The 15626-nt window shown below is 39.5% G+C and overlaps 1 protein-coding gene across 4 annotated transcripts in view; it reads right to left on the bottom strand.

Moving 5' to 3' along the window:
- DIAPH2 (diaphanous related formin 2) overlaps window positions 1-15626 on the bottom strand; it is a 768551-nt gene that overhangs the window by 182413 nt on the left and 570512 nt on the right. For all 4 annotated transcript variants that reach the window (XM_090061442.1, XM_090061443.1, XM_090061444.1 and 1 more), the window contains one exon: window positions 7446-7581. In XM_090061442.1, coding sequence (XP_089917568.1) covers window positions 7446-7581 — 136 coding nt within the window. The remainder of the gene's footprint in view (window positions 1-7445; window positions 7582-15626) is intronic.

The following is a 15626-nucleotide window of genomic DNA, read 5'->3' as shown; positions in this document are numbered from 1 at the left end:
CAGGGGCAAATTGTGCCACGGCTGTCTGATAAAAACTTTACTTGACTGCTGGGCTGGGGAAAAGAAACTCCTTTAATATTTTTGGTCTACCCATGTACAAAGCATTAATTTTACTAGGCATTTGTTTTATATCGATGTTGATGAATATAGTTAAGAAAAATATTGTATCCCTAATGTCTGGCTCTTTACAGAACATAGAAAAAAACACTAATTTCTCAGCTTAGTCCATAAAACACAGGTGGGCAGTAAGATTAGCTTAGATCTGAATTAAGAAGCTGGAAAAACATAGGTACTTGTCTGCTCTAAACTTAAAGGTCTTAGGAAAGTATTCATATTTTAAGACACAGAGAAGGAACAAAACACCAGAACTAAAATGTCCCCTGGGTGAAAAGAGTCACCTTGTCAAAATGACAGCTTGATAGGACATATGCACTCTCTCTCTTTGACTTCTGTGTCATGTTGACTTAGAAAAAATTGCAAGCCATTTTCATAAGCAGAAATGACCCTGAAGTGCTAGGAAGATCAAGAAAAAAAATTATTTGGCAAATCAAGGCACTGAATATGAGTGTTCTTGAATTCAATTATTTCTGGCAACAGGGGTAAAATGTATGAAATGCTATTTCAGTACCCAGTAGTTTACAATCAGAAACGTATACATACTATGGCACTGAAAGAAGGGTTTTTTTTCTACTTTCAGGACAACAGTGCAAATGTGAGCCAGGTCAGAAGTCACTAGTACTTGTTCAATAACTTATCTGGTGAATTCAAAACATTTCTAAGTAGACAGTCATCCATATGAAACCAAACCAGTACAGAGATCAAAACACAGTGTAACTTTGCTACATTTTATGTACAGAAAAGATCCTTTATAGTCATAAGTAGGACATATTGTCCTGAGAATAAGATAATGTATATTACTGCTGTGCATGCTGTATGCTGCAACAAAGTATGGCAATTTTCCAAAGCTGTCAGCTGACACACATTACTTAAAGAAAAATAATTAGATGGCAGCCTACTAATTAGTCAACTGTTGTTGAGAACAGAATAAAGCAAGTTTCTCTAAACTTAATGTAGAAAACTAGTTGCTTAATTAATATTGTGAATTTAGAGTTTGTGATCAACACAAATCATCTTAAATGTATTGATCAAAACTATACTAGACTTTTGATTTTTTTTAAAATGAAGTTCTCTCTTCCACCTGAAGAAATAAAAAGGCAAAGCAATGTGGCTCAAAGGTTTTGTGTACAATCATGTGCGTAAGCTTTGAAAGATACCATGTCCAATAATTTTCAAGACTGCCACAAAAATAAGTTGAGTTTATATCACTCTGTCCAAGTTACACTATGTTTGTACAGTATTAAAAAAAACCCAACAGAATAAAAAACATGAAGAATTAGGGGAAACATAATGTATCACTGTCAACAAGTATAGCAGGATATCCAATGAATGTTTTTCATTAAAAAAATAGTTGCACATCTAAGGAAGATCATAGACTACGAGGAAATTTTCACTTCTAAAGGAAATATATCTTCAGTGTGCTTTTTGCACTATCTGTAAATATATATGTGACTAGATATGTTGGCCAAATATAAATTGTAAGTGTCTCCAGTATAAGAACTTTCCTACACAAATCTGTCCCATTTTATCAGAGAAGTTAAAGCAGTGTAGCCATTCTATTTGGGGCAAAGTTTTATCACTATAAAGGACTTCCTGTTAGGAAGAATCTGTTTTTTTTTTCTAATTTTAGTTGGACACCTAAAAAAAATCCAAACCAGTATATTTTCCATTATAACTCTTAGTAGGTTCCACTCATTACATATGCTTCAAAATATGGGTTTGTTGAGATGTGAAGAGGAAAGTCAACAGGAACACAGGACCAGACCCTTTTGGAATTCGAAGAAGTCTAAGGGGCTTTTGTGGCTAAGAAGTCTATGTGGCTTTTAGGTCTCTGTGTAATTAAAAATGCAGCAGCCAGAGTTTGATTATAGCTTCCACATTTCTTGTACATTTCCAAAAAGGATCTGAACTCCCATCTTCCATTTCTTAGAAAAGTGTCATAACCATCAGGTTATGAACTAAGCAGGGCTGAGGACACTGCCCATGAGTGTAAAGCCTGGCAGCCAAATATGCAGATTCTTTGGGCCAGAAGGAGAGAAACCAAAAGAACATGAAACTCAATGAGGAGGGCATTACCATGCTTATAGGCTGTGGTCCAAATGCCATTCATCCACTTGATTCTCTGGCCAAGGTGGGCCTAGAATGCAAATCTCCACCTTCCTGAGGAAACACTCTAGTTATGCTATTAAACAAAGTGATCTTCTTCTTCCTTGTAGCAAGCTCCCAAGCATGGGCCTTCTCTTACTTCCCTTTGTGCAAGCTGGATCATAAGATAGCAGATGCTCAGGATGTGCAGCCCTGGATTAGGCATATACCCCTATACTTAGTGTTTCTTATTGGCTGCCTCTGGCTGACTACCTGCTCAGGGCTGACCTGCTCTGTAGGTGTATAAAATTACCTACTGGCAGAACAGTATTGGCCTCTGTGGCTGCATCTGGCTATGCACTGAGAACAGATGGGAAATTCAGGTGCCTTAAGAGATGGATTACATTAGTTCTCCTAAGCATGCATGGAAAAAGTTGAGATAAGCAGAAGATAAACATATAGGTGAACACACATTGTAGCTGTTTCAGAAAGGAAGGAGAGCTGCTTGAGAGTGGGCATCAGCTGTAACACTTAAATCATTACAGGCTCAGCAGTGAAAGTGAGCTCCATCACAATAGCTTAGACCCTGGAAAAAGCAGGATTAAAATGGGTGCAATTTTGCTATACTTGCTATACAGAATCACAAAAGGTTATCAGGTGATTTCTTAAAGCTTGAATCAATATTCTTTGATATAACTGTTATATCTGTTCATGCCCTAAGTTTCTGTCATCTTACAAGTGGGATATGATTTGGATTCGAGCTCAAAAAGAACTTGGCTGCCATTTGGGAAGGGAAGATTGGGCAGCATCATGAAATGACTTTGCTACAATGCAGGCACCCTAGATTTTGTGAAATTTGCTTGAAAATCTTGAAGCATCTCAGTTTTTAAAGTTTTTAAAGGGCTTACCTTACTGACCTAGAAGACTGACATTACTCCCAGCAGAAAAAAACTGAATGCAGATGTGGCAGTTTTAGAATTTAACCTTACTGAAGTCTCCAGAGTATGTCTACACTGACACTCAGAGTCCCTGAGGATCGTCCTCAGCTAACCTGGGCCACGTGAAATACCCTTCCAGATATATCCCCTATCTTGTGTCCTATGCGAAAGCTGCCCACATTGCATTTCCTTTCTCTTAATTGAAGCCCTCCTAGAGAGCATTCTGTGAACGACTCATTTCTCCTTTTGTAATTAGCTGTTGTTAAGGGCAGTAGAAACAGGAAGCATGATGCATAAGAATAGGAAGTCAGAAATAGGAAACTGGGATTACTGCTTACTGTGCCTGTGGTCTTCAGCATGTACATGAATTCAAAGCACAAAGCTATGAGGCAGGCTTGAGCTGCAGCCCTCACATGCATCAGACCTTCCTGGTTTGGGCTCAATTGCTGCAGGGGGCCAGTTTAGGTATTTCTAGTGTAAATTGTCCATACTTATGGTCTTGAAGGAGACTGGAAGGCTAGCTCAAATGAGAAATATAGATACAGCCCAAGAATCTTTCAATAACATCAGCAGGTCTAAATCAGGCTTTCTGTACACTTCATCTATTCCACTGTTTTCCATTAAAGTGATGAATACAGGATGAAAATACTAATACTATAAACATGTTTTTTAATCATGTTTCTTAACTAACTACACTCATAAGAGAAATGTTTGAAGCAATGAAAGTTCTTTTTTAGGCCACAGTAATGGTGCTATACTGAAATCACATTTTAACATGTTCTCAAACTTTTGATTCTGAAATGAGTTGTAATCATAGCTTCTATAACTATAACATAATTTACACATGGAGATATAGTACAGGGAACTATAAACCAGTCAGCGTCACCTCAGTCCCTGGAAAAATCATGGAGCAGATCCCCAAATAATCTATTTCTAAGCATTTCTTGGAGGAGAAAAAGGTGATTAGGAACAGTCTGCATAGATTCACCAAGGGCAAGTCACACCTGAGCAACCTGATTGCCTTCTATGATGAGATAACTGGCTCTGTGGATGTGAGAAAAGCAGTGGACGTAATATACCTTGACTTTAGCAAGGCTTTTGATACCATCTCCCACAGCATTTTTGCAAGCAAGCTGAGGAAGTATGAGTTGGATGAATAGACCGTAAGGTGGATAGAAATCTGGCTGGAGCATCAGGCTCATAGGGCAATAATCAATGGCTCAATGTCTAGTTGGCAATGGGTATCAAGCGGAGTGCCCCAGGGGTCAGTCCTGGGGCCGGTTTTGTTTAATAGAATGGAACAATCCCAAGGCACAGATACAGGCTGGGACCAACTAGCTAAGCAGCAGCTCTGCAGAAAAGGACCTGGGGGTTCCAGTGGACAGTAAGTTAGACAGGAGTCAGCAGTATGCCCTTGTTCCCAAGAAGGCTAACAGCATACTGGGTTGCATTAGCAGAAGTGTTGCCAGCAGGTCAAGGAAAGTAATTATTCTCTTCTATTCTGCACTGGTAAGGCCACATCTGGAGTACTGTGTCCAGTTTTGGGCTCCCACTACAGAAAAGATGTGGACAAGTTGGAGAGAGTTTATTAAGTCCTGGCTTGACAAAGCCCTGGCTGGAATGATATAGCTGGGGATGGTCCTGCTTTGAGCACGAAGTGGACTAGATGACCTCCTGAGACCTCCCCCACCCCTAATTTTCTGTGATTCTATGATATCTGCTACTGTATGCACCTAAGAAAGTAATATAGTATTGATCTATTTTAAAAAGCAAGAAACAGTCAAACATTAGAAGAAATTTAATTTTCAAAGGGTATTTCTTTAGATTGAATTCATGCATCAGTTAAGAATCTATATTTCCATGTGGAACAAAAAAACAACAGGGACAAACAAAACAAAACTCCACTTGCACTTATTTTTCTATTTATGTTTTTTTTTCCTTTTTCACATATTCCATAAATATCCAGAACATCTAGAAGTATAGTGGGAGTATGGGAGAAAGCATAATAAATTTCATTTTATAGTGTCATAAATCTTGAACAGTTTTTGACATAGCAGACACATAAAACAAGACAAGAAATGCTATGGTAATGTCTTGGAAAGAACGTGTGATAAAACACCTTCTCATGGATCTTGTAGTAAAGGAGGTGTATTTCAGCATACTGATTTCACTGTTATATCATTTAAACAAAGAAAGCTTAGCTCAGCTTTCACAATTTTTTTTAAAAGAGAAAAAAATCTGGCTTGTACCCTGCTCATTACTAAAAATGAAAATAAACTCAGTTTCCTATTCATGGTTATATAGTTTTCATCACCAGACAAAAACATTTAATTGAAACTCTCATAAGATTACTTCATATATTTATAGACAAGGTCACTGCAACAGCCGATTCTGGAAAACTAGCTAAAAATCTATTTGTTCATGTTAAGAAAGAAAGTTGCCTTGTTTTTCTCTATATTTTTAATACCAATACTTTAACAAGAAGCAAATCTTCCATTCTCACTTACTTTTTGACTCTTCAAAGGAAAACCAACTCACTAATCAACCACCCACCACACCAAACTCAAAATCCAACCATCCAGTAAGAGGGAATAATGAAAAGATGAAACTGGCTAATATAAATCATTTACGCTTTTCATTTTTTTTTAGTAATTTTAGTCATTACTAGTTATTGAATATCTGAGATTCTTTGACATGCAATTTACCAATTCTGCTTAAATATCTGTCTCAGGCTAATGACCTGCTGCAAGGTCATCAGACTCAGCTTGCTATAAACTAGTGATTTCGGACACACTGTTGGAACTATGACTTCACTACCCATCAATTGATACACAAGTCATTTTTTTTTAAGACATCTCAAACATGGCGATCAAAAAGTTGAGGCACCTTAAATTACTAGCTGTTTTCGGAAAAGCTCAGCGTTTGTTTTCTAGACCTTTCCCCTTCCTCCATATCTGCTATAGCCTATAAGTGTTTTGTGACATTAAACAAGAGACTGCTTAATCAAACATTGCGTTGCTAACTCTATGGTCCTCCATTTTCCCAAGTGTTGAATCTGCACTGGTGAATAACACAACTTTTCAAAAACACAAACAAACAAACAACAGACTGAAGACTTTTCAAGTTGGACATCCAAAAATAGAGCATCACAGAGTCATGAGTCGCACTTAAAAGTTTGGCTTGATACTTCTGGAGTGTAATACACCTTTGCATATACTCTTTTGTTATAAATATTATATACATTCATTTAAAATGTAATGATTTTATTTTAGAGCTTACTGTCTAATTGATTGATCTCCAGCTTAGTGCTACCTCAATTCACCTTAATTAGAAGTTTGTTGTAACATCTTTCTGGTATGAAGCTAACATACCTTGGCATCTTACATAAGGACTGTCAACGGAAAAAAAAATGCTATTATTTTGCTAGGAGTGAAACTGTCAGATTTGTTCACTGGATAGAAAAGACAAGCTGTAGTCACACACTGAGCATTTTTATATGTTTTATGATTGGAAGGATTAGCTCAGTCTTACAACAGCACAGAAGTAATCACAGAAGGAGAACAGCAACTGCAGCCTAAAGTAAATCTCTAGTTCTATCTAATTCATATTAATGTCATCTTCCTTTACTTTCTGGAGTCCAAAGGGATAGAGAGTAAAGCTTGCATTTTTCAGTCTTTTGGAACTTTGCACAACATACATAACATAGGTATCAGGGGCCAACTGATTCCTCTTTCCCTCCTCCTTGTGCTCTCTCAGAGAATACCCTCATCCAGAATATTCTAGCCAATGAGCACTGCTTTTTAATCATGTTGAAATGTCACTCTGTATTCAGGCTTATAGCTGAACCTGATTTTTTAGTTCATAACAGGACTGTTTGGAGAACAGCCACTTATAATATGGAGCCTCAAAGCTAAAAAAGAAAGACATTAATTGCCATGCTATCTTGATGATAGAGATGTTTACAGAACAAATTAACAACAAAACACGAGACTTTTTCTTGTTAGTAAAGCCTTACAAAAAAAAAATCAATTAACTACGTCAAATGAAAACAGAGAATAATTCACCACAAAATGCTTTGGAAGAGACATCACATATAGTGAATGACATGTGCAAAATAAAATGGGAATCAGGTAGCCTACACCAGGACAGAAAACTGACACTAGAAAATTGGTTTCTCCATTTTCCCCACAGCAATTAAGTATTCTCATACTGATCTGGAGAAATCTCCTCTAAAGGATTGTTTTTTTGTTTTGTGGGGGAGGGGTTTTCTGTTTACAAATCGTTCCACTGAAAACGCTGCCTCACCTTTGTTCATATCCATCAGCTGCTTCTTCTTCTGCTGCCGCTCTAGCTTCTCTCGTTCAACTTTCTCTTTTGCCAGCTTGGCTCTTTTGATCTTCTCCTCCATTTCTTTTTTCTTGTTGTTTTCTTTCAGTGCCTTCTGCATTAGAAATGAAGAAATGCATTTCTTATTCATGGCAAATTGAAGAAACCAGCACTTAAAAACAAAAAACAAACACAAAAAACCTGGTGTGTGTGGAGGCTTTAGCTGAAATAGGGCTGTACTTCAGCTGCCTGAAGGGAGTTTCATGTACTTTTCAGTGCTGGGAAAATAACTTTATCTTGTCCAAACCCTATTTCCTTTTTGTATGGGAACAAGTCCAAGTATAAATCATGCCAAAATAGTTACAGCTTAGGGTAATAGGAACTTAACAGAAACATATGTCTTAAAGAATTTTTAAAGGGTAATCTTCTGAGGAGGTAAGGCTGATCTCTGACTAGATTTAAAAGTAACAGTCTGAAATACAGAGTACACAATGAATAAACGCTTTAGAGGGCATCTCCTGTTTTATTGTACATCCATTGCGGAGGGGGCAAACTCTAAACATTCATGCTAGAGCAATCCCTTGAATTTATTTAAAGAAGATGTTAACAGACTTCTATCAGCCCTTCTCAGACAGAAAAGTTGATAACAGAGGGCAAACTGGGAGAGAGGCCCTTTTTCCAACTATGAAAGCAGTTAAAGTACAGGGTATTGCAGTTCAGCTGGTTTCCACTGCAATCTAATACATATTTTCCAGAATGTTCTTACTGAAATAAGCTAAGCAGTTTGGGGGATTCAGACATGTGTCCTGCAACAAAACTCACTGGAAGATTTTTATCTGGATTTTCAAGGCTATTTAAAAAAAATACAAGCTTCTAATGTTGGCCTCTTACACAAATAGCCTAGCCTTGAAACTAGATCAAAGGAAAATCTAGTTTAGAAAGAATGGTATAATTTAGCCTATTCTATGTACTCTACTACATTTCTTTAGTGTCTGTCCATTTATCAGCTCACACAAATGTCTTGATGACTTCTATCATGATGTCCCTTATACATGGGCCTTCTTAAACGCATTCAAAAGTGTCCTTATGGTGTTCTCTTGTTTCTGCATCGGTATACCCCAGCAGAAGACTCATCTCTGCTAAGATACTATTAAGAAGTGTACTAAATATCTCTGTCATGTGAAAAGTATACTGGATATAATGTTCTTGTTGCATTTATACGTCCCACCTGGCATGTGTGGGGGGGAGGGTGTGTGTGCATTATATTATTCTTCCATTTTGTAGATGTGTGTGTATTTATATATTTATTTATGTAGGTGTGTATATATTTGTGTGTGCATGCACATTATATATTTCTTCCATTTTGCATGCACACATATGCGTGTGTGTGTCTTCCATTTTGTCTGCCTCCATGAGCTATATAATTGTCTGCCTTTAGATTGCAGGATAGGGATTGTGCTTCATTCAAGGTTTTCTAAACCCACTGCACATTACAGGCACTAAGAAAAATCAATAAAGCCTCAGCCAGTACTAAAACAAAAATGTATCAAAAATGTATCAAAACCAAATGCTTTTGTAATCAGATCCATGCTTATTAAGGACCATTTTTTTTAAAAGCTATAAACTAATTAAGGATAGGAGACAGGATAAAGAATATGCTTTCTAGCTTATTATGAAAATTCACTACTCACAAATACCTTAGTAAAGACTTATCAAGAGTTAATAATTTCATATAAATGTATAGCTGGGGCAAATCTAGAAGGGACGCAGTGGTGCAGCTGCACCCCATTTCTGACCATGCAGCAGGAGCAGCAGCGAGGGACTTTTGTAAGTCCCCAAAGGAGGTTAGAATTCCACTCCCCCATCTGTGGTCAAAGGCATGTCCCCTCCCCGCTTCCCCTACTCTATACCCTCCCATTTCCCCATCCCTCTCCTTCTGATGTCACTGTCCCCCCCCTGTCTGGGGGAGAGGGGAGCTCCTGCCCTGCTCCAGTCAGGCTGTGTAAGGACTAGGCTCAGCCTGGGACAGTGGCAGTGTGTGGGTCCTCCTTGCCTGGTCCTCTTGGATGTTCCCTAGCCCAGGAGCAGGTGTGGGGAAGGGAAACCTGTCTGCCATCATCTTTGCTGGGGGGAATGGGAGCAGTGTGGGGAAGGCATGTCTGGAGCTTCAGTCACTGCTCCCACACCCCTCTTCACAAAATCCTGGCATATAGAGATAAAGATAGCCAAAGCAATGTTCGCCACTTTTGATGAATGGAATTCTCATTATAATCAATGGAAAGCTTGGGAAGGGACAGTAATGTATTTTTTAGCAAAAATATTTCAGATATTTATAAACTGAGGATCCTATTTACCTCAATATCCATAATTGGCAAATAAACTGTGGACAACTGCCATCTGCAAGAATACAGAACAACAGGGGCAACAACAAAAAGCCAGTCAGAAGCAATTCTAACTGTCAGAACTTTAATAATTGTAACTACAAGGGGGTAGTTTGACAGTTCTCAGGGAACTCCATCAACCAATTGTAGCCTCACTAGAAACTACTCTGTATGATTCCTCATTTAGTAACCAATGGCCTGTTTTTCAGAGAGGCTGGACACATAAGTCTCACTGAAGTCAATGGCAGCTGCAGGGTGACAATACTCCTGAATATTAGGCTTTAAGAATGATGTTTACAGCACCACAAAGTCACCTAGTACACTGATAAAATCGATCTTTCCTTTGACTGAAACAAAAATGGATTAAAAGAAGAAGTCAATATTTTATCCCTTTTGTTTTTGGACAGCTCTATCTTTGCACGTTTGATCACACTTGACAGAGATTTCATTTAATTGCAACTTCACAATCTGCAATGAGAGCAAAACACCACAACCTAAACCTAAAACAAGAAGAAATGTCATGGGCGAATAAAGGGTTAACCCAGTAGCTATCAATATTTTGTTATTAGACTGAGGAACATTCCATAATGTTCAATAATAAAAAAGGATACAGTCTGAATCAGGTAACAGAGAAAATAATCTGAAATGAACTTATGTTAGAAAATTTCTTATTGATACTATCCTACAGTCTTTACTCAGGGACAATTACCCTCAATTGAAATGAAAGGGAATTTTGCATGAATAATAGTCAATTAGTTGATAAAACATGCTGGCTAGAAGTCAAGATGAAAGTCCCTTCCCAAATGGCAGCAAAGTTCTTTTTGAGCTCTAATCCAAATCATATCCCACTTGTAAGATGACAGAAACTTAGGGCATGAACAGATATAACAGTTATATCAAGCCAAGGAAAAGAGAACATACAGCCAATCAAAATCAAATCATCTCACTTTTTAGCACTTAAACCTAATATTTTTTCACTTTGAAATTTTAACTCTTTTAAATATATGTTTCTGTATTGTTATTTTCTGTTTTCTCTCTTGACTAGCACCCTCATCCTGATTAGTTAATAACAACTATTATTATCGTTATTATTATTGTTGCTGCTGCTGCAGTGAATCTTAGAAGCCCCATTTATAGAGTAATATCTTATAAAAATACAGTGCAAACAGTTTCTGCCCCAGAATGCTTATGAGCTAGGTATTATTAAAGAAGTTCCTCTTTAAAACCCCAACATGTTTGATCCTCTTAGCTTCACATTATTGCCCTCTTGCTTTGGGCCTACAGTTCTCTTGAATCTACAAGAGTCATAGAAATATATGTTTGTTTCCCATTTTTTAAATCACTCTACAATAAAAAGGAAAGTGTAACAAAATATAATTACTTCAGCAAATTTAACCACTGCTTCTCTTACCTGTGAAAAGACTGATTTTTGACTGGATTAATACAGGAGAATATTTAATAAATGTTTTGGACATCATATGTCCACCTCTACAAACTACTTTGCAAGCATTTGCTCCACTCCATTAAGTCATTTTGTGCGCATCTACATGTGACTCTATATTGCCATAGTGATGTGCTACGGCAATAATAGCATCCATGGGTGTCCACACATGACCAGCAGCTACACTGCTGTAGCGGTGCACTCCCCTGTTCTAGTGTGCTGCTACAGCAAAGTAGCTGCTAAAAATAACTGTGCACTGCATGTACGGCACAATATGGGTGGTTACTCTGTCGTGCTTTAGTACTTCCAAAAGGAATTACAAAAGCACAGCACAGTAACAGCATTGCCATAGGGCAAAATATAGGTGCACCCACTGGATAACAAACTTTTCCAGAAATGAGGAAGTAAGTTCACAAGAATGTATTTACATTTGACTTCATGATACAACTGACTGTATAATCATATAATAGCTGCCCAAATTTTAAACACTCTTTTCTACTTAAAAAACTAACTCAAAGCTACCTCAGAAGTGACTATACTTCTCAAAAGGCCACTTAAATAAGATTTTAAGTGCCATCAAAATAAATACAGAGTTATGATTTGGATGACTAACTAGAAATATCTCATTTCAGCATTTGCTCCATTCTAATCATAAATCCAATTTCACTAAAACATGGTTAACTTTTTTCACACAGTGATTCACTGAATACATGTCAGATCATCAGTTGCATAAATATTAGTCAAGAGAAACTGGTCAGTGGAAGATGGATGATGTTCCTTGCATTGTCAAGGGTCTAGCTGAGTTTCTTTTAAAGTCAGCAATGATTTTTCCATAGACTTCAGTGGAGATAGGATCTGACCTTTAGAGAAGAAAAGGTTATCCAGACAAAAAGCTTAGGTGGTCAAGAGATTATACTAGGAAATGTAAAACTTTTCTAAGTCTTTTTAAAAGAAAACGTAGAGAAGAAAATCAACTTTATCTGCATAATGATTTTAATTTAATGTCTTTTGTCATTGGTAGGTGTTGTAGGGTTTTTAGGCCCTCTTTTGGGTACCCCCAGCAATGTCAGGTGCCACCTAGATGGTAAGGGTGCTGCCTCTTCTTTCCTGCCATGTCTTTGATGTTGTTGTTGGGGAAGCAGGGGAGTCTTGGCCATGAGGGTGTCTTTGTGGGGCTCCAAACCTCCCCTTTACCCCACCCTTACCATGTCCTCAGCCTGGGTAGATGCTGTTCCCCAGAGGTCTTCCCTCACTGCCCCCTTGGAAAGGATGGGCATTCCTGGCTGTCAATTTTTGGGGGTCCGTCCCTTATCTCTGGGTTGGCTTCCCCTCTTCTGGAGAAATAAACCTGCCCCAGCTACAGCCAAACTGTAACTTAAACTGAAATGTCCTGCTCATGTCCATGGAGCTCCCAAGATTCCTTCTCTCAGGGCCCTCAATCCCCTGGGGAGACTCATCCATCTCCTTTTCTCCTAGTAGGCATGGATACAGGCAACCAGTTCTCTGGTGTCACCTCCTTGGGGCCCGGCTGACCTATGGTCCAGTCGTCCTTGTCCTTCCAGCCAGTGTCACCTACTTCCCTGTTCTGGTGGTGTATGATCCCCTGTGCTCTGCCTGCTGCAGGGCTGTCAGAGGACGCCTGTAAGCTTGAGGAGCCATCCCCAGGCACGGTGCCCAAGCCCCTGGTTGGAGCACTACTGCTCCCTGGTGGCGTGCCTTGTGGTTGTTGCCCCTCCATGGGGTTCCCTTGCCCCTGTCAGCCCCTGCTTCACTGGTCGGGGTCCTCCGGCAGGCACCTGGCTTCTTGTTGAGACAGCTAGAGTTGGATCCCACCAGCTCTGCAGACAGCATTCTGCTCCCAGCTTTCTGGTGCCAGCTCAACTGGTTCCCCAGCTGCCTTTTGAGCAGCCCACACTGCCTGGAAGCCACGCCCCCAGCATTTGCTGATAGTCAGGCAGCTGCAGAACCGCCGAGTCTGCATTTGTGTCTACTCCCAGCTGCCACTTGTCCTGGCTCCTAAGGTAAGTGCCGGAGTGCGTTGGTCGGGCATGCGGGCCACGCTGGGGGGGGCTTCTGCCTCCCCTCTTACAATGTAAGAGGCAATGAAGACAAGTGTTTTTATTAGAAACAATGTTAGTTATTTTGTAATGGAGTGATGCTCTCCCCATTCACAAAACATCTGCTAGCTAAGTGCATCTATTCCAGATACATATAAGTACATGTATTCTGATTCTTTAACAGAAAATTCTACTCACTTTTCCATTTCACACTAGAGCTATATGAACTTAAAATAAACATAGAAGAATATTTTAAAAGAAATCACAGCACTGTGAAAACAACAAAATTGTGTATTACATCGCTGACACATTAATTTAAAGGCACAATGGGATCTGATCTCTGAACGCAACGATCACACCTTTTATGCTGCCACACGTGCATGTCAGGACACACAATTTTAAGATCAGGGATCACATCCCAATTTTGCCTTACTTGCCCGTGCAGGGGATTATGATCTTCGGTTCCCCCTGCACCAACAAGTTTAAAATTGGGTACTACACAATCAACTGATTGTCAGCTACACACAGGGACAGCATGGGCATCTGGAAACAGCCCCAGCACAGTACTGCTGATTGTTGACTACGTCTAGTGACTGCACCAGAGTCTGGAATTGGCCCTGGTGATGTAATCCCCACCAGGGATTGCACGAGGGCCAGTTAAACTGCCTGACAGGAGGGAGCAGAGGCTTCCCCCTCACCAGGGGCTTAAATCCTTCCTAAGCAGCTCCGGCTAAGCAGCCCAAGGTGGGGAAGCTTTTTCTCCCACTTCCCCCTGACTGGGCAGCTTTGTTAGAGCTGACTAACGTAGGGTGTAAAAGTCACTCCATCACAGTGTAGAGACTTACCAATGTGTAGCTGCCCAGCATGGGTTTTAAAGTCCCCAGAAATAAAATAGCCTGTGCTTCCTGATGCTGACAGGCCTAGTCAGAATGGCACAGTGGGTTTTAAAGTCCCAGTGGGCAGTGAGCAGCGGCTTTCCCCTACTAGGGACTTCAAACCCTATACTGAGCAGATCTAGATTAAATATTAAGTATTTTTATGGCTCATTTCCCACTTTATGACACTTTACATAGGGTACAAGTGTAGCACCCTTCCTATTTATGCCATGCTACTTATGGCATAAATCTAACTTGGGGAGATGTCACTTTGGCCTCCTCTACACTTATCAGGAAAAAGAAAACAAGGAAACAGTCTTTGAGGCTACAGAAAGTTAGTGACAGGAATATTATTTTCTTTCTAAGGAACAAACTTCCACTACTCCCTGTCAATAATTCATTGCTAGTGAGATTTTCCTTCTAGGTCACTGACAGATTGCCTTCTAGGCCAGTGACAGATGATCAATTAAAGGTGTGATGGGATCTGAACCCTGATCCCAATAAAAACTTGCTGTGTCACAGGTCCATGACAGGAAATGCAACTATGGGATCAGGAATCAGATCCAAATTGCAACCTACTTCTGGGGCACTGGAAAGCAGCAAGCCACATGCCCAGTGCACCCATAACTGTGAGCAACAGTCTGCTGATTGAGTCTCCCCACCATGGATGCATATTGGAGCTTTAAAGGGCTCTGGTGCTCCCTACCCCATAACCACACCAGTCATATATTCAATTTCAGTTGTGTTCCTCAGAAACAAAATTACTTTATTTACTCAAATATAAGATGACCCTCATTATGAGACAACTCTTTAATAATTGGATTGCATATATGAAAAAAAAATTGATATATTTTTCCAGGTTTATAATCTAATAATTGGAGGCTGGTCTTGAATTTGTCAGCCTCCCACTGCTACAGCAGGGAAAATAAATCTTGGAGATCAGGTAGCCCCTTTGCCCTCTGTTCCTCCCCACCCCACCCAACTTCCTTCCTGCTCCTTACTGTCAGACCCTACTTTCCCTGAGCACAATGAAGTGCAGAATAAATTTGAAAAACTGATCTAAAATAAACATAGCTGTAGCAATTTGCATATAGTACCTATAGACATAGGTCACCCAGAAATTATGTGTTTTACTTTTTCCTTAACTGCTATAAGTTTTTAGCACGGGTACTCCACAACACACATTTTTAAGTAGCACTTAATCACCTAGTTAGAGGGAGTACAGACTAAGAATTTTCGTGACTTGGGCCAAATCAGTCAAATAAGTTTTGAATTCTATCAACTGAGCAAAGGTCAATTATTCAAGTCTGGCAACTATCCTACCTTCCAGACTCACCAGTATGGGGCTTCAGATACTTCCAAATCCACAGCAGGCATCCTACATACAAGCCCCAAGCCTGGAGGCC

Source organism: Crocodylus siamensis, chromosome 8 (genome assembly GCF_052110815.1).
Source record: "Crocodylus siamensis isolate JL-2025a chromosome 8, ASM5211081v1, whole genome shotgun sequence".
Classification (NCBI taxonomy): Eukaryota; Metazoa; Chordata; order Crocodylia; family Crocodylidae; genus Crocodylus; species Crocodylus siamensis.
The sequence above is the reverse complement of the archived record's forward strand: the minus strand, read 5'-3'. Positions and strand labels throughout refer to the sequence as shown.